Source organism: Anabrus simplex, chromosome 5 (assembly GCF_040414725.1).
Source record: "Anabrus simplex isolate iqAnaSimp1 chromosome 5, ASM4041472v1, whole genome shotgun sequence".
Lineage (NCBI taxonomy): Eukaryota > Metazoa > Arthropoda > Insecta > Orthoptera > Tettigoniidae > Anabrus > Anabrus simplex.
In genome coordinates this window covers 9,344,517-9,368,621 of record NC_090269.1, presented here as the reverse complement: position 1 = coordinate 9,368,621, position 24,105 = coordinate 9,344,517, and the positions used below count along the sequence as shown (strand labels likewise).

Sequence of the window (24,105 nt, the reverse complement as noted above, 5' to 3'; positions counted from 1 at the left end):
TTTACTGCGTTCCTCAAAATCTCATTCACACGTGCTGTAGTGTGTGTAACAGCGATTTTTCAGATCCGCATGATGGGAAAGAACAAGACTGAATTCCGTGCTAATATGAACTCAGAACTGTTAAGTGTTCTGTTAGTGCAGAGGATACACATGATATCAAAAGAAAAAGCATGTCACCATTGTACGTTTACCAAGCAGGAATACAAGCTGCTAAGGGAGCAACTAGAGTACTCAAAAAAAAGAAATGAACCTTTAAACTCCACTCAGAATGTACTGCAGATCACCTGTTATTCTGTTATTTTAGCAGGTAAGAATCATACACTCTGTATATGCCAGTCTTCGAATATGTTAACATCTGGTTGAATTGTATGTGTTAGTAAGATATTGGAAAAAAATTCTTAGCCCCTCTCCTCGATGCCCTAACGACGGCATTACGAATTGCCTTTCTTGAAAGTTGGCATCTCTGCTAGGCAGGCATCGATTTTTGAAAATGAGACAAAGTCTCTCATAGTTCATTGGCACTGCCGGTGGCTCCAAGTAGCCTACGCAGTGGCCTACACGGTATGCACTAGCCATGCGTCTTGGTAGGTGTGCTATTTAGCAACTGATGAGCCCAACTTAGCACATTGGGGCAAAACGCTGGGAACCAGGAATGAGTTAGCTGCAAAATTTATAATGTCCAATAACGGACCAACTATATTGGTATTATGAATTTACTCATTCGGAAAAAATATTTCAGGTTCCATGTGGAAATCAACATCTTTATCACTTGAATGTTTATCGTAGAGTCAGGCTAGGAATGGTAGGAGGGGGAGTTTCATTCTGGTGAAAGAAGAATTTGTAAGCTACGAAAAAGTTTAAGATGACAAATACGAAAATCTAGTTGTAAGCCTCATCTCTAAAGATAACAGGCAACTTGATGTCTTTGTAGTGTACAGATCGGGAAAGCGTAGCGCTGGCGCTGATTCAGAATTATTTGATAAGATAATCAGCTATGTGGGAAACGAAATGGAAAGGAACGTGATTGTAGCGGGTGATCTCAATTTACCAAATGTCAATTGGGAAGGTGGTCCGAACGGCAGGTAGCATGACCAACAAACAAATGACAAATGGGTTAATATGGGAAGGGCAGCTGATTCAGAAAGTGATGGAACCAACTAGAGGGAAAGATATTTTGGATGTGGTGCTAGTAAAACCAGGTGAGCTGTATAGAGAAACCGATGTAATAGATGGTATTAGTGATCACGAAGCTGTTTTTGTCATAGTTAAAACTACATGTGATAGAAAGGAAGGTATTAAAATTCGGACTATTAGGCAGTACCATATGGCTGATAAAACAGGTGTGAGGGAGATTTTAAAAAGTAACTATGATAGGTGGAAAACTTAAATAAAAATGTAAACAGACTCTGGGATGGGTTTAAAGCAATTGTTGAGGTATGTGAAAACAGGTTTGTACCTTTAAAGGTGGTAAGGAATAGTAAAGATCCACTATATTATAACAGGGAAGTAAAGAGACTAAGAAGGAGGTGCAGGTTGGAATGAAATAGAGTTAGAAATGGCTGTGCAAGTAAGGAGAAATTGAAGGAACTTACTAGAAAATTGAATCTAGCAAAAAAGGCAGCTAAGGATAACATGATGGCAAGCATAATTGGCAGTCATACAAATTTTAGTGAAAAATGGAAGGGTATATATAGGTATTTTAAGGCAGAAGCAGGTTCCAAAAGGACATTGTAGGAATAATTATTGAACAAGGGGATGTATATGTGAGGATCTTCAAAAGGCAGAAGTATTCATTCAGCAGTATGTAAGGATTGTTCGTTACAAGGATAATGTCCAGATCGAGCAGGTGACTAATACTAAAGAAGTAATAAAATTTACCTTTGATAACAATGACATTTACAGGATACAAAAGTCAAAAACTAGAAAAGCAGCTGGAATTGATAAGGTTTCAGGGGATACACTAAAGACAAAGGGTTGGGGTGTAATACCATATCTGAAGTACTTATTTGATTATTGTTTGCATGAAAGAGCTATATTAAATGAATAGAGAGTTGATATTGTAGCCCCTGTGTATAAAGGAAAGGGTGATATACATAAAGCTGAAAATTACAGACCAGTCATTTTGACATGCATTGCATGTAAGCTTTGGGAAAGCATTCTTTTTGATTATATTAGACCGGTTTGCAAAATTAATAACTGGTTCGATAGAAGGCAGTTCGTGTTTAGTAAAGGTTATTCCACTGAAGCTCAACTTGTTGGATTAGAGCAAGATTTAGCAGACATCCTGGATTCAGGAGGTCAAATAGACTGTACCGTGATTGACCTATTTAAAGCATTTGCTAGGGTAGGTCATGGGAGACGATTGGCAAAAATTAGTGCAATTGGACTAGACAAAATAGTGACTGAATGGGTGGTTATATTTCTAAAAATAGAACTCATAGAATTAGAGTAGGTGAATCTTTATCGGACCCTGTAATAATTAAGAGGGGAATTCTTCAAGGCAGTATTATTGGAGCTTTATGTTTTTTTATATATATCAATGATATGAGTAAGGAAGTGGAATCAGAAATAAGCCTTTTTGCAGATGATGATATTCTGTACAGGATAATAAATTAGTTAAGAGTATGTGAGTAACTGCAAAATGACCTCGATAATGTTGTGAGATGGACAGAAGACAATGGTATGACGTTAAACGGGGTTAAAAGTCAGGTTGTTAGTTTCACAAATCAATGAACCTACTACGCTGGCATAGCAGGGCGAGATAGGGCTTGCCGGCGGACTTGAGGGAAATAAAATACCTCTCGCGACCAAACACGAAACCCCCCTGTGGGTGGGGGGACGCAGTTGAAGAATACACCCATGGTATCCCCTGCATGTCGTAAGAGGCAACTAAAAGGGGCTCAAGAGGCTTTCAACTTGGGAGTGTGGGTTGGCGACCACGGGGCCCTTAGCTGAGTCCTGGTATTACTTCCACTTACTTGTGCCAGGCTCCTCACTTTCGTCTATCCTGTCCGACCTCCCTTGGTCAGCTCTTGTTCTTTTCCGACCCCGACGGTAGTCGAGGCCAAGGAGTCTTTCATTTTCACGCCCTTCGTGGCCCTTGCCTTTCTTTGTCTGTTACTTCATTTTTCAAACTGACGGATCACTACTTTTTTCTCTTTATCTACCCCCTGTGGGTGGGGGGCGCAGACGAAGAATACACTCACGGTATCCTCTGCCTGTCGTAAGAGGCGACTAAAAGGGGCGACCAAGGGATGATCAAATTAGAACCATGAAACTGTATGCCTTTTCATGAGAGATTAATCCTGATGTAAACATGGTATGTCCACGCCTCCGCCAAAGAAAGAGTTGCTATTCGCTGAGCATGTAGTACCGACCTCCACCCCGTCAACGTTTCGTGTTTGGAAGTACAGCGCTGCGCATTGCATGCGAAAACAGTGCGAAGATCTGAACTTCTGAATAAACGACTGAACCTGGATTCTGTTCACTTAGTTATTGAACACATTCACAATGCACTGCCTATGGTCACTTCTGAGCGGTTTTTCTATTTTGTGCTTCACTACATGCAATGGTCCAACCTATTGCTCGATTTCTCTCACTATGAATACTGACACTGACTGCTGCTGCAAGATGTAACACCTTATCCCCACGCTGTACAGCTTGGGACTTTCCCCCACTACGAACAGACTTCCTGTATTACACCACGCTTTGTGCCTACATTTTTCCTTATTTAATCACTATTTTATTTAATAAAAGCACATATACATACCGGTATATATGACAACCCTATTTTAATTGGATTTTGTACTTTTCCAAACTCTCTAAATGTAATAAACTATAAAATAAAATTAATGCGACGTACTATTTTTCTTCGAGCTCGCATACGGTCGAGTGAGTGCAACAGTTGCTTCTCCAATCAACTACGTCCATGTCCACGTGCAAAGGCAATGTGTTCCACCTATTTGTTTACATCAGGATTAAACTCTCGTGAAAAGCGGTATATTTTTTATTAGTATCTTCATGCGGGGAACACCATGGGTCGCCTTTACGTGCGCGTAGTACCACTATGTTGGGTACCAAATAGGTTTGTGGTTAGTAGCAAACGTGGGCACGACGGCTTTTACAGTACCTGCGATAAGTAGCACTATATGAGCGACACCATGGGATGAAGGAACCCATGGTTCTGGCTTGCCTATGATTAGTACCCCCTATATGAGGAACACCACGGGATAGTACGAGTCCTTGTGGTTAGTACACTTAGGTGATGAACACCATAGGTTTGCGTTGCCTGTCAAGGGCGCCACAATGTGCCAAACACATTAGGTCTGTAATACTTGTGCGAATTTCATTACCTGTGAGTCGTACCATAATGTATGGAATACTGCGAGTCTACGCTACTCTTGATTAGTACCGCAACACGGGAAATACCATGGTTCTTCTTTTCTAGCGATAAATACCATTATGAGGGCCGATGACCCGGATTTTGGTCCCGTTTTGAGACAGAGTATATTCTGATCAGTTCAGCACCGTGCTGTAGAAGCAGTCCCTTGGTCCGTACTACTATTGTTTTGTGCCAGCTTCTGTGCATGTGAGGCACTATGGGTCGGATCCACTGATCGTTTTAATTTCATATCATTCCAACCATTCATTCTTCGTTCTCATGCTTTGAATTCTGGTCAGTGGAGAATTTTGGACTTTTAATTTGTCATCTCATTTCCTCTCATTTTGTACCAGTAGGAGCCACTGACCTCGATGTTAGGCCCCTCTAAACAACAAACATCAATCAATCAGTTTCATAAATAGGAAAAGTCCTCAGTTTTAATTATATTGTTGACGTGAAAGTTCCTTTCGGGGATCATTGTAAATACCTAGATGTTAATATAAGAAAATATCTTCATTGAGGTAATCACATAAATATGATTGTAAATAAGAGTTATAGATCTCTGCACATGGTTATGAGGGTATTCAGAGGTTGTGGTAAGAGAAAGGAGAGGGCATTTAAATCTCTGGTAAGACTCCAACTAGAGTATGGTTCCAGTGTATGGGACCTTCACCAGGATTACTTTATTTAAGGACTGGAAAAAATCCAAAGAAAAACAGCTCGATTTGTTCTGGGTGATTTCAAAAACAGTTGCAAAAACATAGTCGCCTCAAATACAAGTTGATAGGGAAGTCGAGAGGGTGTTGCACGCTCTATTCCCGAATTTTGGCTAAGTTTTTAGGCTAATTTGAGATTTACATTTGAAGTAGTTTACATTATTGAAGATTGGAAATTAAAGTTACATTCTTAAAGACTGGAAACCTTCCCCTCGGGTTAGCTCTCCTAGTTAGTACATGGTTGCCATTAAAACGCCTCTGCCTTCACTACTAGCACACACTCAGTACACTGGACGATCAAGAAGACAAGGTAGTTTGAAAAGTTGTGAGCTTTTATACTGGAGAGGAAAATTCGAGAGAGAGAGAGAGAGAGAGAGAGAGAGAGAGAGAGAGAGAGAGAGATATCTGGACTAATTTTTTATTGGGTAATTAAATATGTAGAAGAAAACGCTTATTGGTTGAAAATTAAATACAGGAAATTTTCTGTTGACCACTTTTGAAGTTGCCGGAAGGAGGTCGAAGTGTTGACAACGTTAACATACCAAAAACAAATGACTATCAGCTCAATGTAGTAAACTTAGGAATACAAAATATTTCATCACTTTAGTAGCGACATCTGTTGACCAAAATCCAAACTTCTTGCTCTAATTGTTTCAAGTTTTAAGTGTATGTCATTTCACAAGGTGCTTGATTTAAATGAACGGGGCGGGTGTACCCTCGTGGTACAATGTCATTTGGACATTTTTAAACATAGACATTTAAAACTCTTCATATTAAAAGACAACATAGTTTAGTTTCTAACAGCGAAATTAAAATTTATGTGAAATAATTTTTACTATACCAAATACTAACTCAAATTTGTGAATTTAATAATCACAATGATAATCAGCTTGTTCTATCAATACTTGATGTGGTGTCTTGAAGTCTGAAACTTAAGTATTTAGGAGTTGCCTCCACTTCCAGCGATCTTGAGTGATGTTTTTGCCAATTAACTCCGGCTTTTTTACGGATGTCGTTGTCCCAGTGATCCGGTGGCCTTTCTCGCAGTCTCAGTTTATCTCTTGGGCTCCATTCGAGAACATCCTTGGTGCATCTGTCATCCCTTCTTCGCACCACATGTCTCCCCATTGCCACTTCAAAGTTGATATTCTCTTGGTGATGTAACGACATTTATGTCTGCTCTTATGTCAAACCCAAGCATAGACCTCTCCATTCCTCTCTGGGCAGTTCTTAGTTTCCGTTTAGTGAACTCATTCATTGTCCATGTCTCACAGGCATATGTCATGACAGGGAGAATGCATTGGTCATGAACTTGCTTCTTTAGATTTACTGACATTTTGGATTTGAAGGCGGTTGAATATCGTCCAAATGCCTGCCATCCTAATTTGATTCTTCGGAAAATTTCATGACTTATATCTCCTTTCATGTTGATTTGTTGGCCAAGGTAGATGTACAAGTAACAACTCTCATTATTGTTCCGTATTGAAGATGACGTTAGGCATAGATATCAAGGATAATTTAATAAAAAACCACCTATTCAATACTTTCCACGTTTAATGTGGTTATTATCTACATGATTTTATGTAGACTTATTTGGTCAGATACATGTTTCACCCATTATTTTGGGCATCTTCAGCCTGTAAACAACCTTTAGGTCAAGGTTTGGGACCCTTTTTAACCAATATAAACATACCAATATATACACTATATACAACATATACATTATATACAATATATACAAACATAAGTCAATACAGTAAAGTTTTTTGGTCCTAATTTATCTAATATGGAAAATGTCCAAAACTAAAATGGATCTTCTTTTCGGTGAAGAGGATTGCATATCGGGGTTTATGTGACCCCTATATCATATTAAGTTCTTGACGTATCGTGTCTGGTGACAGGATGTGTCGTCAACAATAAGTGGAGATTTGAACTGATTGTAGGTTGGTCAAGATTGAAAATATAAATTTAAATTAAATGTGTTTTTAACTTGGCAGTTCTATTCTGGTTAACTTAAAATGTTCAAAACTAAAAATAAAATGAAACGAATGAAAAACGTGGGTCAAACAAGCTCCAGTTTTAATATCACCCCTTCTCAAAAAAAAAAAAAAAAAAAAAAAGAGATCCGTTTCATTTTATTTTTAGTTTTGAACATTTTAAGTTAACCAGAATAGAACTGCCAAGTTAAAAACACATTTAATTTAAATTTATATTTTCAATCTTGACCAACCTACAATCAGTTCAAATCTCCACTTATTGTTGATGACACATCCTGTCACCAGACACGATACGTCAAGAACTTAATATGATATAGGGGTCACATAAACCCCGATATGCAATCCTCTTCACCGAAAAGAAGATCCATTTTAGTTTTGGACATTTTCCATATTAGATAGATTAGGACCAAAAAACTTTACTGTATTGACTTCTGTTTGTATATATTGTATATAATGTATATGTTGTATATAGTGTATATATTGGTATGTTTATATTGGTTAAAAAGGGTCCCAAACCTTGACCTAAAGGTTGTTTACAGGCTGAAGATGCCCAAAATAATGGGTGAAACATGTACCTGACCAAATAAGTCTACATAAAATCATGTAGATAATAACCACATTAAACGTGGAAAGTATTGAATAGGTGGTTTTTTATTAAATTATCCTTGATATCTATGCCCAAGGTAGATGTATTCACCAACTTTTTCTATAGTTATTCCCTCTATCACTATGTTTTCTGAAGTTGCCCACTTGTTATGCATGACCTTTGTCTTCGACAGATTAATCTTGTGGCCTACTTGCTGACAAACTAGAACAAGATCGTGTACTTGTGATTGCAGTTCTTGCTTATCGTTAGCCAACAATACTATATCGTCCGTAAATCTAAAGTGATTCAGCCTCCTCCCATTGATTCTGATGCCTCGATCTTTCCATTGAATTTTGGACATTGCCATTTCTAAGACTGCAGAGAAGAGCTTTGGTGAGATGGGGTCACCTTGTTTTTTTCACCGCGCTGAATGGGGAAATCTTCAGTTGTTTCACTGACACCAACAAAGGCAGAAGAGGTTTAGTATATGTCCGTAAGTATGTTGATGTAGATTACTTCTACTCCCTGTTCAGCTAATGCCAAAAGGACAGATGAGTGGCTAACAGAATCAAATGCCTTTTCGAAATCAACAAAAGCTAAGCAGAGGGATAGTTGGTATTCATTCATTCATTCGGCTGATTACTTCTCGTAGAGCAAGTATGCCGTCAGTGGTGCTAAAACCACTGCGGAAACCCGCCTGTTCATTGGGTTGGGCTAAGTCGAAAGTTGAGCTGATTCTATTAGTCAGGACCTTGGTAAAGACTTTGTACAGGAAGACCAATAGGATTATAGGACGATAGTTCATTATGTTTTGGATACTACCTTTTTTGTGAGGTAGGATGATCTTTGCTTTATTCCAAGATTTGGTGATCGATCCTCATTCGAGAAAAGAAGTAGAAATTTTAGCCAAATAATTTGTGGTTGTTTCCCCAGCAAGTTTCAGAATGCTGTTAGTCCGTCATCTCCTGCAGCTGTATCCTTTTTCATATTATCTATAGCGCTTTTGACTTCGGAAGGTAGGACATCTGGGACATGTGAAGTTGAACCAAGGACGGGCATAGTTGTAGTTTCTTTGGTTTTGCTGCGTAATGAACTATAGAAGTTTCTAATAAATTTTAGCAGTTCATCATTATCAGTTATTATGCCATTTTCTCCATCCATCGCTATTATTTGTGTCATGCCTATGGTTAGTAGTTGTTTAGCTGACCTTAAACTCCCTTTATTCTCAAGTCTGCATCTTAGTATCTCTTCATTATGCTTCTTTACATCTGTTTTCATATTTTTCCTCAATGACTTACATAGCTCGGTGTACTCTACCCTATCAGCGTTAGTGTCAGTTTTCATATCTCTTCTCTTCAATAAGGCTCTTGTTTCATCAGTGAATTTCTTAGACAAGGAATTTTTCTTGCAAGTACCACCAATTTCTTGAGCTGTTGCAGTTAATACTTCAGGTAGATCATCTTCTTTGGCATCAATCAGTTTTCTTTGAAAAGCTTGCTGGAATTCATCTTTGTTTGCCTCCATGATTTTAAGATAAATTATTGTTCTATCTTTCTGTAGTTTTTGCCTCTCCATGCGTGTATTCAGAACAATTCTTGCTCTTACTAGTCGGTGGTCACTACCCTTGTTGAACTTATTTAGTACTGAAATATCTTATAACAATATGAGGAGTGTTTGAGAGTATGAAGTCAGTTTCATTGGTGACCTCAAAATTAGGGCTCCTCTATGTCCATCTCCTGCTGGAATGTTTTTTGAAGTAGGTGTTCATGATGGGCATCTTCATACGTTCTGCGAATTGGACCAGCCATTCACCCCTTTCATTCCTGACGTCAATGCCGTACTTTCCCACGACGGTATAGCCTTCTTTGTATTTGCCAACCTTGGCATTAAAATCACCGATTATCAATCTGAAGTGGCAGTTCTTCCCTTTATCAATTGTCTTAATTAGATCCTCACAGAATGATTCAATCATCAGGATGGCTTAATGTAGGTGCATAAACATGAATAATTTGGATCTTGTACCTTTCTGACAGTCTCAGAAGTAAACAAGCTATTCTACTGGAAGCTCCTTAAGTGATGACACACTATTGATTATGCTTTTGTTGATCAAAAACCCAACTCTGTTAAGTTTTCCATCTGGCTCTCCAAAATAATAAAATAAATGTCCAGAATTTAGACGCAAACAGTTTTCTCCTTTACGACGGATCTCACTTGAGCCGACAATACTCCAATTAATGTTATTTAACTCTTCTTCTAATTCTTCTAGTCTTTCATTTTCCAGTAATGACCGACAGTTATAAGTGTATACTAGAAGAGATTAGTTCTTGGCACTGCTGATTATGGGATTGTGGGACAACAAGGTAGACCCCAACCGGAAAACCGATTGTGGGGTTATCTTACCACTGGAGAGATTGTCTTTAATGGTACACATTATTCATTTGGCTTCAAGCTTTGAAGCTTAACTCTGACAATTACACCATACGACTTTCTGACGTGTTGTGCGAATGAACGCCATCTAGCACATTTTTTCTCGTTTGCCTATATCACATTCAGACTTTTTATTGTAGTCACTTCTTATTACAAAAGTTTTAAAATTGTTCAACATAAAATGGTAATATAGATATGTTATCTGAAACAATTCTTTTACTTTTGCAGTCATTCCATTTCCATGTAAATTAAAATGATCAAATTCAATAAAACTTTCAATTGATGCGAACTATTTCTAGAGCATAACGCCTACCGAAACGTGACTTTAAATAAAATGCTTTGAGTGGCACGTGTTTGAGACGAGTGGTGTAACTAAAGCAATAATTACAGACGTGTTACTGTCAGGGTTAATCACCACGTCTGCTTCAATGGCGGATTGGTGATCCTCCCGCACTGATCGGCTCGGTTTACCCACTAATATTTGGGAGGCTGACTACAGTGGTTTCCCACTGGGTGATGGATTCCTCATATCACTAACTTATGCCATTTAACCATCCTAAAGATGGCTGACTAAGTTAGGGCAGAAGGTGTAGATAAATAATTTAAACTCTGTAGCCTAGGCAATGCATAGCATCGAGAGTTGAGTCCCCATCTGTTTCGTTGTTTCCATGGTTATGTAAAATGGCCAACAATTAGGGCAGAATGATTGACAAGGGAAAATAATAAATTTCCCATCTAACTGATGTTTACTATGGATTGTTTGTAGAAATTCAATGTGTCGGAGACTTAAGGCACACAAATAAAGCTAAAATATGATCTTAATAACACTTGTAATAGATAGTAGCCACTAGATATATCACAAATAGCTCCTAGAACCACAACTGAGGCAGTAGATCTTAATAAATTTATATATTTATCAGCACATCTACACCTAATCTTGATTCAAGGCCTGCTGTTAACAATTATATAAATTGGAAATTAATAATTCATTAATTTCTTTAGAACATAAGGACATGAGTGACAACTAAGTCTATCATAGGACATCATGAATCTTTTTTAATGAATCTTTATAGCTTCAAAACTGAGGCGAGTACAAAATTTGCAGTAAAACGGTACATTTTGCCTTAAACTAGGTTGGCAGTTTCAACAGTACTACAGCATTTTAGCTTGGCAGGGAATGAGTTAAAATTGATACCCATTCCTTAATCAAGCTGAGAAGGCTTAGAGGCTGAGAAAGGATGGAAATTGTTGGTTCATGAACAGGATGTTTATGTTGTCAATGTGTGTAGTTGCATAGTTTTTCCTGTCTCTTTTTCTATATACTTCCCTTTCGTTTGATGTATGCTGATATTCAGTTGTGTTTCCCCTTTGTGTATGTTCCAGATCTCTTGTCTTCAGATGTTTACATAAAACAAATTCCAGATATTTGTTCATTAACTTAATATTTAATTGATTTTGGTTTCAGCTCAGCAGGTCTTCTGGCATTCAACAGCTCACATATTAGGGGAGGCTATGGAGAGGGTTTATGGTGGTTGTCTGTGTTACGGCCCTCCGATTGAGAACGGATTCTACTACGATATGTATATAGATGATAAACAGGTTAGCATTTCCTAGTTTTTTCATTGTTGATGGCTTTACAGTTAAGCCATAGATATTCTGCATGTTTGTGTAAACTTGAATTGATTACTTCGGTGCAAAACCGGTGAAGACTTAACTTTTTTTTTTTTGAAAAATTACATTTTGTGTGTACTGGATAGAGAAATAGATTAAGGAATCAGGCATATTCATCTTTAACACTAGAATGGCTGCGGCGGTCAATTTGACCGATGGGGAACTTTAATACTTTGCCATGTCCATGATTTTTATTCCTATGACCAGAGGTTTACGAAATGCTCATGTGGTGAGCTGTTCTTCTCGTTAACGTTTTATTTAGACTGAAAACTTCAAGCGAAAAAATGTCCAGAGCGGTCAAACTGACAGGGAATATTTTATAGATCGATGGATTCGTGTTTGAGCTACGATATTGTTATAGAATAATACAGATTTATACACAATAATGGAGCACGGCACTTTGTTAGAACTGTACAAATAAAAAAGTCCGTTATGACAATGGTCTTGATCCTGCTCAAGATAAACACATCCAACCCATTCTTTCCGCGCACTGGTGGTTGTGTACTGGGAGTAGTATGTCTCGCCGTTCATGTGGGTTCAGTGAGCAGGAGATACTCCGTAGACTGCAAAATATTGCAGAAAATGAGTCTGGTCCTGAAGGTGATTCATCAGACAGTGATGATCTGGAATGCATTCCATGTACAGTTCACAGTGATTCCGAGAATGAAAGTGCAAATAGTGATGATGGCATGGAGTGTGATAATGAAATTTATGTACCCCAAAATACAGGAAAATTAGGTTAGTAAAAATCATGATGTAATATGACGTGATTTATTGTAACATGATTATTTTCTTCTAGTTGTAAGATTTCACGTATGGCTTTTGTTGTTCTGTTAGTTATAGAACCTTATTTTCAGTAATATGAGGGAATTATCAAATTGCTAAAATAGTTCTTTACGTTTTTCCAGTTGAAAGTGCACTTCAGCAGTTGTCAGCTCTTCCTGAAGCTAATAGTACACTCCCTGTGAACAATGTCAACAATCATTTAATTGCTTGTGATGATTTACCATGGGATGTTATTGAAGTTGGTGCTTCTTCAACATCAAAACATACTGAGCAGAACATCTTACGTGAAGCTAGTGGTCCTACTGCATTTACTAAACGCAGTGTTTGTGATAATGTAGCGAGTGCTTTTCGGCTATTGATTGACGAATCAGTTCTTCGCCATATAAAAAAAATGTACTGAGGCAGAGACTAGGAGACTTCAAGAGAATATCTGGACCATTTCACTGGAAGAGTTGGATGCATTTATTGCATTACTTTACGCTCGTGGTGTATATGGTGTGAAGGGAAAATCTGTCGACTTTCTTTGGTCGAAAGACTTGGGGCCCAGCTTTCTTTAGTGAGACAATATCACGGCAGAAGTTCAAAAGTATTATGCGTTACCTGTGTTTCGACATGAAATCTACAAGGTCAGGGCGTCTGCAGAATGATAAGTTTGCGCTTATGTCAGAGGTCTGGAATAAGTTCATAGATAACTGTCAATTATGCTACAAGCCAGATGCAAACATGTGCATTGATGAACAACTGTTTCCTACTAAAAGCAGATGTAGATTCACCCAATTCATGGCAAACAAACCTGGCAAGTTTGGCACCAAATTCTGGGTCAACGTGGATGTAAATTCGAAATATATCTTGAATGCATTTCCTTACCTTGGAAAGGACGAATTATGACCAGTTGGCCAGACATTATCTGAGAATGTAGTTCTACGTGTTGTTGCTCCATTCGGTTTTTTTTTTACATCGGTGAGTCCTGCGGAAAAACTGAAAGAGAGGAGAACAAGTATTGTGGGTACAGTGAATAAATCGCGGCGAGAAGTTCCTGAGGCAGTGCGAAATTCAAATGCAGATTTATATAGCACCGTAGTGTTGAAGCGTGGTGACACTACACTCACTGTGTATTAAGGAAAGAAACGAAGGAATGTTATTTTGAGTATGGTGCATCCAAATGTAAGTATAGACAGCAGTCACAAAAAGAAGTTGCCTGAAACAAATACAGTAGAACCTCGATAATTCGGAATCGGTTAATTCAAAATCCCATGTAATTCGAAGAAGCTCTTGTTCCCGGAAACATGAGATACAGTTTTGCATGCTATTTAAATTGTTTAATTCGAAATACGGATAATTTCTAATTCGAAGTACAATGTCGGCCCCATTACCGAAATTCAGACTTTTAATTCGAAACTGCCTTTACATTTTAAAACAATAGTATGTTACAGAGTAATTTCAACTCGAAATTTATCCGCGTCATAATAGAACGCGTGTTCCGGAACGTGGAGGGGTAGCTTTCCGCACTTACACTCACTTCGGTGGGTCTACAGTGCGCTTCATGATTGCTAAGTTGAATGAAATCGGAATTCTTTTGTATTCAACCTTTTAAGGAACGCCGTAATATCACGCAACAGGCAGTGTGCGGGAAAACAGAATGCGCGAACACTGGCGATGCCGACAGTAGACGAAAAAACGTGGCTCATATAATAAATTCGTAGACACCGAACAATACTGTCATTGCCGATGAAACTGCATTGCTTTATTTTAATGCGAGCCCAAACGGTCTTATGGTTTTAAAGGAGAAAGTGCCAGCCGGCGAATCGTACAAGGGTGGGGGATGGGGGTCATTGTAGTGCGTTGCAATGCACATGGAAGCGAGAAACTTTATCCCCTCGTCATAGAAAAGTTCGATAAGCTACAATGTTTTAAGGGCGTCGGGCACTTTCCATCCCAGTACAAAGCATCTAAAAATGCAAACAGTACAGATATCCAAAAAATAATGCATTTGCACAGGGGAACCGGCATAATTTATCCTCGTCTTTGAATTGTGTGATTTTTTTTTTCTTTCGTTGCGTGAGGTTATCTTCGTCAGTGATTTATCCAAGTGCATTATTTGAACATTGTAAATGCACCTTGTAGGATACATTTCGGAAATAGTATTTACATGACATTGGTAAGGTTTAAACTGTGAATCGAGGTGATTGCATGTATTAATGGTCTTAGAATACTTTGTGACGCGACAAGTGTTTACATTTCTGAAGTCCGAGAGAAGTGCCACGGCAGGAAATCGTACAAGGATAGTCATAGGAAAGTTTGATTTTAAGGGCATCGGGTCCTTTCTGTGTAAATACAAGGCATCTACAATGCATACAGTATAGTACTCCAATGAATAAAGCACTTGCACGTGGGAGCCAGCATAGATTTCTCCTCGTCTTTGAATCGTGCTTTTTTTTTTTTTTCTTTCTTTCGTTGCGTGAGGTTATATTTGCCAGTGAGATATGCAAGTGCATTATTTGAATACTGTAAATTAACCTTTTTGGATACATTTTGGAAATAGTTCTTTTTTTCATGGCATTTAAAAGGTATAAACTGTGAATCAAGGTTAAATGCATGCAGTAATATTTCGTAACGCGGCAAGGGTTGGTACTTCTGAATTGTGAATTGGCGGTTAATTCGAAATCACGTAATTCGAAGACCGATTTTTGAGTCCCAACGACTTCGAATTAACGAGGTTTTACTGTAAGTATTACAATGCAACAAAATACGGAGTGGACGTAATAGATCAAATGGCGCGCTTTTACACAACGAAAGCACCATCCCAACGTTGGCCGGTTCAGGTTTTCTACAATATGCTAGATTTTGCAGGGATAAATGCCCGAGTACTCTATACAGGTGTCGCTGGAAAGAAAATTAGTCGAAGAACATTTTTGCTTCAGTTGGCTCAGGAACTAAGAGACTCGTACGTAAGGAAGAAACCACAAAAAGCAGCAATCCATGATCCAGAAATGTCACGAGGCAACAAGGAAGAACCTACTACAATGAAAAGGCGTCAGTATCAGATGTTGTAATGGCAACAAAACAATGGATGTGTGCTCATTGTGTAACAAAGCTGTGTGCGGAAAATGCACGGACAAGGTCAAGAAAGAGTTTGTAATGTCAAGTAGCTAATCACAGCAAGAAAGACTTGTAGGCCTACCCTGTAGGATGAAAGGATTTAATTCATACCAATAATGTTAAGTTCTATATTGTTGTATAATAACAGTAAATAAAGCATAGTGATGACATAGTTTGGAAATATTTCCTGAGAAATGGTGCTATTATGATATGCCGCATAATCTTTCCAAACACTATATTTCAATACAGCGGTCAATTAGACCGCCGCGGCTGTTTTAGGAGTGCCAGAGTGTCGGCCGTTCTAGTGTTAAATAACCCCTCTGCTGTAGCGACGGATTTGTCTGCATCACAAATCTGCATAAAAAGACCCGGCCAAGTCCGGTCTTTATTGAATCTCGCTCTGAAACCCTCTTGCTCAATGATAGTAACATACAGTGAAACCTCGGAATACGAGTAACGTGGTCTACGAGTGTTTTGCAAGATGAGCAAATATTTTAAATAAATTTTAACTTGATAAGTGAGTGAGGTTCCGCAATACGAGCGTCACGTGTGCCTATATTTTCCCCTCCCCTGTTCGTTTGTTGAATGGATGAACGAGATCTTTGGTCCTGTAGTGAAGACATACCTTTCAGAAAATAATCTGCCGCTCAAAGTCTTGCTGGTTATGGACAATGCTCCTGCTCATCCTCCAGGTCTTGAGGCCTTAAGGACGACTTACTGAGGAATTCAAGTTTGTTGAGGTTAAGTTCCTTCCTCCCAACACTACTCCACTACTCCAGTCTATGGTCAGCAAATCATTTCGAACTTCATGAAGCTAAACACCAAAGCACTATTTCAGCGATGCTTCGAAGTGACCGAAGAAACAAACATTACCCTGCGAGAGTTTGGGAGAAACCATTTCCCCATCGTGAACTGCCTGAAGATCATCGATAAAGCCTGGGATGGAGTCACCAAGAGAACTCTCACTTCCGCTTGAGGAAAGCTGTGGCCTAAGTGTGTTTTTAGACATGACTTTGAGAGGATTGTTGGTGACAATGAGCCGCCGATTGCCGATGAAATTGTGTCCTTAGGGAAGACTATGGGGCTGGAGGTGAATGACAAGGACATTCAAGAGCTGGTGGAAGAACATAGCTAGGAACTGACCACCAACGAACTGATGGACCTGCATCGCGAACAACAGGAGGAGGTTATGGAGATGTCGTCCGGGGAAGAGGAGGAAAAGTCAATGGAATCTCTCACTTCAACTGAGATTCGGAAGAAGTGCAAAATGTGGGAAATGGCGCAAAATTTTGTAGAAAAACACCACCCGAATGAGGCCGTAACAGTTCGAGCGACGAATCAGTTCAATGACAATGCAGTGTCACATTTTTGTGAAATCCTCAAAAAGAGGCAAAAGCAACAGTCATTGGAGAGTTTCCTCGTTAAAGTTGAATGAAAAGAAAACAATACCAGTGAGCCAACAGATAGCAGTGAAATTCGGGCTACACAGTAACTCTTCTCATGTCATCTCTCGTCTCCCTCACACCAACAATGATTCTATTGTAAGGAAAAGTGCACTTTAATTTGTTTTACGTTATATTTTGTTTTAGAAATGGTATGCGAATAAATATTTTTGTGTTGTGGACGAATCATCCGTGTTTCAATTGTTTCTTCTGGGAAAACTTGCTTTGATATACGAGCGCTTTGGATCACAAGCATGTTGCCGGAACGAATTATGCTCGCAATCCAAGGTTCCGCTGTATCTTATGATGAATAACCTCCCTGTTGAACGTATCAAATAATTGTAACCTTCTTTTTGTGTATTAACATGTAAATTGCTACCATAGTCCAATGCCAATCAAGATAACTAAATTTTATGATGTGCAAGAGCTTTCACAACACCTAAGTCTTAACAGACTTACTTGACTTATTTCCTTTAATTCCAGGTGGAACGTAGGGCCTCGACGAAATTTCTCCAGCTTGTGCTATCTGCCGCCAATGCTTTCACCTCCCTCCATGTCTTGTTAACTCCAGCAATCTCTTTGTCTGTGGTTCTGTTCCAGGTAATCCTCGGTCTGACTTGCCTGCGACTGCCTTGTGGATTCCAACTCAATGCCTGCCTTGTGATACTTTCTGTGGTCTTCTCAGGGTGTGCCCAATCCATCTCTATTTTCTTCTCATTATCTGTTCCTGTATGGGACTTTGGAACTCAAGACACCTTAGGCAGATTTCATGGATGAATATGAAAAACTAGGGCATATGAGCTTGATTGATACAAACCAAAATCAAGATGTACCAAATTCATACTTCATACCCCATCAACGAGTGGTACGTCCAGATAGTGACACCACAAAGGTCACAGTGGTATTTGATGCCTCGGCAAAAACATCACTCGGGACAGGACCTAATTTACAGCAAGATCTTTTTCACATTGTACTTAGATTTCGCAGCCATAAGTACGTCATGAAGGCAGATGTGGAAAAGATGTTTCGGCAAATCCTCATCCATCCTGAAGATCGAGCATTCCAGCAGATTTTGTGGAAAGAGGAATCTTCAGCCCCTGTGAGGATCTGTAAGTTGAATACAGTAACATATGGAACAGCATCAGCACCTTACCATGCCATGAGATGCCTAAATGAATTGGCTACTCTTCATGAAAATGAATTTCCAGCAGCAGCAAAGGCTATTCGCGATTATTTTTATATGGATGACTGCTTAAGTGGGGGACACATTCTAGAAGACGTGATCAGGCTACGGCGGCAAATACAAAATATACTCAAGAGTGGTGGAATGCATTTGAGAAAATGGAGGTCCAGCAGCAAAAAGATCGTACAGGATTTAGAGAGCAAAAGCGACGAAAAGACTTTACTGGTTTTAGACAAAGGTGAAGCTAGTAAGACTCTTGGACTCCTTTCGGACTCAGCACAAGATTGCCTTCAGTTTCGAGTTGAGCTGGCAAAGCAGTCACAAAGATCCAAAAAAGAAATCGCCTCCAAAATCGCACAGATTTTTGATCCACTAGGACTCGTGGGTCCGGTACTGATCAAAGGGAAGTTGTTGATGCAACACTTATGGGTAGATGGATTTGAATGGGATCAGCCATTGTCTCGAGAGCACCTCCATATTTGGAACGAGTACTATACGTCATTAGAAAGACTGAACAACATCAGAATTATGAGAAACATAAATCCTGGGAATTGCTCTGGCTCTTTTGATTTGTTTGGATTTAGTGATGCTTCAGAGAAGGCTTTTGGAGCATGCATTTATGCAGTTTGTCAAACGCAAAGTGGTCTCTACATTTCCAATTTACTTTGTGCGAAGACGAAAGTAGCTCCTTTAAAAACCATTTTGTTGCCAAGACTCGGGTTGGAGGCAGCCCTTCTTCTTGCACAATTTGTCAAAACAACAGTGAGTGCTTTGAAAGAAAAAAATGGTCAGATCAGATTATGGAGTGACAGTACAATTGTTTTGGGATGGATCAACACTGAGCCAAGGCTGCTGAAGACATTTGTGGCAAACAGGATTGCAAAGATTCAAGAAGCCACTGATGCTACCACCTGGAAGCATGTTCCTTCAACTGAAAATCCAGCTGATCTTCTCAAGAGGAATTACTTCAGAAGAACTCGAAAATAAAAAGCTGTGCTGGAGTGGACCGTTTCGCCTTCACACACGTCAACAACCAGAGCATTCAGAAGAATTTGAAACAGAACTACCAGAGCTGAAGGTCACAGGCATTACGTTGAAAGCGACATCAACCAGCATTCTACTGAATAAATTCTTGTCATTTCTGAAATTATGCCGTATAGTAGCATATTGTCAAAGATTCATTTATAATTGCAAACTCAAACCACCAGAAAGGAAAAAAGGTTCACTAGAAATACAAGAAACTTGTAAATCAGGGAAACAGGTAGTCAAATGGACACAATTAAAAGCATTCCCTCAAGTACTACATTGCTTAATTAATAATCAAGACCTCCCAAAGAAGAGGTCTCTAAAGTCACTCAGTCCGTTTCTGGATAGTGACGGATTGATTAGAGTTGGAGGAAGGCTTCGTTTTTCGGAGCTAATATCAGAACAGAGACATCCTGTGCTTCTACCAACAAATCATCACATCACCAGAAAGATCATGGAAAATGCACATCGTCGTCTGAAGTATTATCCTCCAGAGCAACTGCTTCATGCAACTCGACAACAATATTGGCCTATCAGCGGCAGAAGAGAAGCAAGAAAGATTGTCAAAAGGTGTCTGAAGTGCTTTTGTTACCATCCTACAGTTCCGGAGGTACGCATGGCAGATTTACCAAAAGAAAGGGTTAGGTTAGTTGTTCGACCCTTTGTTACCATAGGAGTGGACTCTTCAGGTCCAATATCTGTAAGAGAAAGCCACAGAAGAGGCCGCATTCATTCTTACAAGGGTTACGTGGCTGTATTTACATGCTTCAGTACCAAGGCAGTGCATTTGGAGTTGGTGTCGGAGCTAACGACCGAAGCTTTCTTAGCTGCACTGCAACGCTTTACGGCGAGAAGAGGTTTGTGCAAGCAGCTTTTCTCTGATAATGGGAAGAATTTCATTGGAGCAGCCAACACACTACAAGATATCCAGTCCTTTTTGGAAAAGGGGTCAACGACCATTACCTCCTCACTCGCTCAGCAGCAGATACAGTGGAGTTTCATTCCACCCCGGTCACCCCACTTTGGGGGATTGTGGGAAGCAGCTGTAAAGATGATGAAAAGACATTTGGTGACTGAAACACAGGGACGCGTGCTAACTTTCGAAGAAACCTACACTATTCCTTGCGATATAGAGGCTGTATTAAATTCACGTCCCCTTACTCCCTTGCCAAATGATCCAAATGATTTAGAAGTCCTAACATCAGCATATTTTCTTCTAAGTGACTCGATCGTGCAACCTGTGCAAAGGGATTTGTTGAGAGAACCCGATAACCGCTTGTCACGTTGGCAGCATTTGCAAAAAATTCGGCAACGGTCGTGGCAGAGATAGCAGCGAGAATACTTGCGGGAATTGCAAAAACGCGTCAAGTGGCATGATACCAATCGACGTATTGATGTTGATTCTTTGGTGCTGTTAATTGAGGTCAACATCCCTCCTCTAGAGTGGCCCAGGGGTAGAGTAGTTCATGTTCACCCTGGACAAGATGGTGAGGTGAGGGTTGTCACCGTTCGGATGGCTGGTGGGACTTTCACCTGAAGCATCAAGAAAATATGCCCTCTTCACATTAAAGGGGATCACAAGGAGAACTGAATTCAAGATTTCTTGTGATATCTCTAACTTTGTGTTATTTTTCATCAAAGATATAATTTCAATATTATTTTCTTTTAATCATAAAAATATGTATGTGTAGATTTTTGTATTAATGCATATGTTTAGAATAAGTATTTTTTACAATAGGTATATATTGCAATAGTTAGTTGAAAGAACTCCTTTCAAGGGGGGCAAAATGTTATGAAGAGACTTTTAATTTTTATAAATTTATTTCATTAATTGAAGTTGGTACTTTCCAAGCCTATTTCCGATTGGTCAGATGATTTTGTATTGTTGAAACCGGTTACGCAAGGGTCCATCACTCTCTATTACCGATTTACAGTTAAAGATATTATGAAGTTTTTACATTAGCCAGCAGAAAGTTACATTTTTAAAAAGGTAGGTTACATAGTTAATGAGTCGGACCTTTCCCTCGGGTTAAACTGCGGAGTTAGCTACAACAAGAAAGATGTTATGTGACCATTACCTTGTCGCTGTACTGCTGCCTGATGAAAGAGGCGCCGCCCGCCTATTGCTTGACACACACACTTAAGATGATGATCAAATGGCCAAGAGACGAGAAAATCGGCAGTTTATAAACCCTCGGAGAAAGTTCGAGACCTTTCACGAATAAACCAGCCACACCCTCTCAATTTATTGGTCAATTAAAAAGTTACATTCAAAATCGAAGAAGACGATTGTGATTGGTAGAAAATTAATTACAGAAATTCGGGATTGGCTAGATTCAAAACTGGTGGAAAGAAAAGATAAATATTGCCAACCCAAAAGTAAGTGAACATCAATTAGTAAAAAAAGCTTATGAATACAAAACTTCTTCAAATCAAAAGTTCTTTTACTTCGCACCAGGGTGCATGATCATAGTTTTTAGTAGTGACACCTGTGGAAGAATGTCCAAACTTCTTAATAAATGGCAAATAAAAACAAGTAGAAATACAGTCAGTTCAGGAAACTTCACAATAATAAAATTATACTTTTTTCAGTGGAGACATCTTCAGAGTAAATTTACAAGTTGGCATAGTTTAAATTTCACGGTTTCTCCAGTAGAGGAGTTCTTTTAGGCGCTAGATTTAAATGCGCGGCATTGGGGTGTACCTCCAGGTACAAAAGGTATTTATTATTCTTGATATTTGTGTTGGGTTTCTAAAGTATGTTGTGCCATCTGACAGTGTTAAAGCTGATGAAAGTGGGTGAAATGGGAGAATGATCCAGGGGCCTGGGGTCAGTTGTAATGTTTTGTGGTAGCCTCGGCTCATAGAAGGGAGTGATGTCCTTCCATCCATTTTCCATTCCAATTACTTTGTGAATGACAAATGCTGTTTGTACTGTGTGGTATGTATTGCATTGCTCTTCATGACTATATTTTATCATTTCTCTTCCAGGTCTCCAATCAAGATTTCCCAGTAATTGAGAATGTCATGAAGGGAATAGTAAAAGAGAAACAGAATTTTGAGCGATTAGAAATAAAAAAAGAGGATTTGCTGGAGATGTTCAAGGTAGTTGTGTGCTTTCAGTATTTTGTTATTATTTATGTATAGTAGGCATATTAAATTTGATACATTTCATATTATATTTGTTATTATGGAGATATCGTGCTGGAAAGAGGTGAAGGAAGGTGCGGGCATGAATGGGTGGATATATATAAATGGCGGAAGATTAATGCCTTCCGTTTTTTCTTTTCAAACTTTACACTTCGATAAGCAAATAACAAATAATCAGGTACAAGGTTTAGCTCGTGAGCTCAACAAACATTATAAGAAAATCTATTATAATCAGATGACAACAATTTATCAATAGAAGCTCCTCTATTTGACATTTAACTGGAGCACCATTCCACCCTTCAATACATAACCAAAGAGACAGAGCTCCAAATTTTACATCAGTAGGAAGAGCGTCATTGATCTACACAATTACTCACTAGCAGACTATTCTCTAATATTTACAAATACCTGGCCTTCTTTAAGGCACAATCTACATTTAACAAAAGCCAACAGTAAACACTGTCTTATGTGCTGAACAGTCGAAATTACATAGGAAAATTAGACTGTAAATAGCAAATTTTAACAGGGGCAATAAGTGCCCATTCTACGAGGCCTTAGTTAAAAAGAAAAGGATAAGGTTACTGGCCAAAAATCAAAATGTTAGGTTGCAAACTCTTGCACTCCTTGAAATTCACATGAAAATACTTAAAAACCCTATGTGGGCTTATGGCCCGATGTTACAGGGGCTAAGCCTATACTACGGAGGTGACTAGAAGAAGGAAAATTTTTTAAGTTACAAGATAGATTTTGAGGGTTACAAAATCATAGTCACCTCAATGCCAAGTTGAAGGGGAATACAAGTGGGGTCCCATTCTTTATTCCCTAAGTTACTCTAAGTTCTTTAGACTTGTTTGAGAATTTACATTGAGGAAATAAGTTACATTACAAAAGAATTTGAAACCTTCCTCTTGGACTGTCTTTCAGAGACTATTACATGATTACACAGAGTTTGCCATTACCTTGAGCTGGTGGACCTCCCGGAGATGGACGAGGAAGCCCTTCCCTCTGTCTCCGCTACAAACACACTCTAAACCTTTTGACTGGAGCGTTCGAAAAGACAACATGGCACGGTCCCACATTTCTCTGGGCCGAGGCCCTGACACACCCACAATTCCTATTGGTTAATTTAATACATATTGAAAAATTTCTTATTGGCTGAAATATTAAGTTGGCAGGAAGAGATAGAAGTGTTAATAACTTTAGAACACCAAAAATAATTTACACCCAATTTCAATTTTACCAACTAATGAACACCAAATTTATCTTCAATTTTAATTGTCCATCCTCTCATAAGAGGGAGCACCTAGTTTGACAGAGACCTCTGTCGAGGAACGTTTAAACTTCTTCTACCACATAGTTTCATGTCCAAGTTACAGATGGCCTTCACAAAGGTACTTAATTTAAATCCACAGGGCGGGTGTAGCTCTGGTACAATATGAAATACAGCATACAGTGAAACCTCGTCAGTGTGTTCCTCATTAACACGTTTTCTTGCTTAGCACGTTGTAAATTTGAAGTCCCGATTCTCATCCTATTAAATCTATATAAAAATACATCACTTATAAAGGCACGAATTTTCGATTAGTACGATCACATTTTTCTTAGCCCTGAAAATGTTATTTGTCATCCCTTGTGAAACAA

General features: G+C 39.0%; 1 protein-coding gene across 4 annotated transcripts in view; it reads left to right on the top strand.

The window, feature by feature from the left end:
- The window catches only part of ThrRS (threonine--tRNA ligase), a 250,000-nt gene that overhangs the window by 76,961 nt on the left and 148,934 nt on the right, over window positions 1-24,105 (top strand). For all 4 annotated transcript variants that reach the window (XM_067146758.2, XM_067146755.2, XM_067146757.2 and 1 more), the window contains 2 exons: window positions 11,573-11,706; window positions 22,306-22,419. In XM_067146758.2, the coding sequence (XP_067002859.2) occupies window positions 11,573-11,706; window positions 22,306-22,419 (248 nt within the window). The remainder of the gene's footprint in view (window positions 1-11,572; window positions 11,707-22,305; window positions 22,420-24,105) is intronic.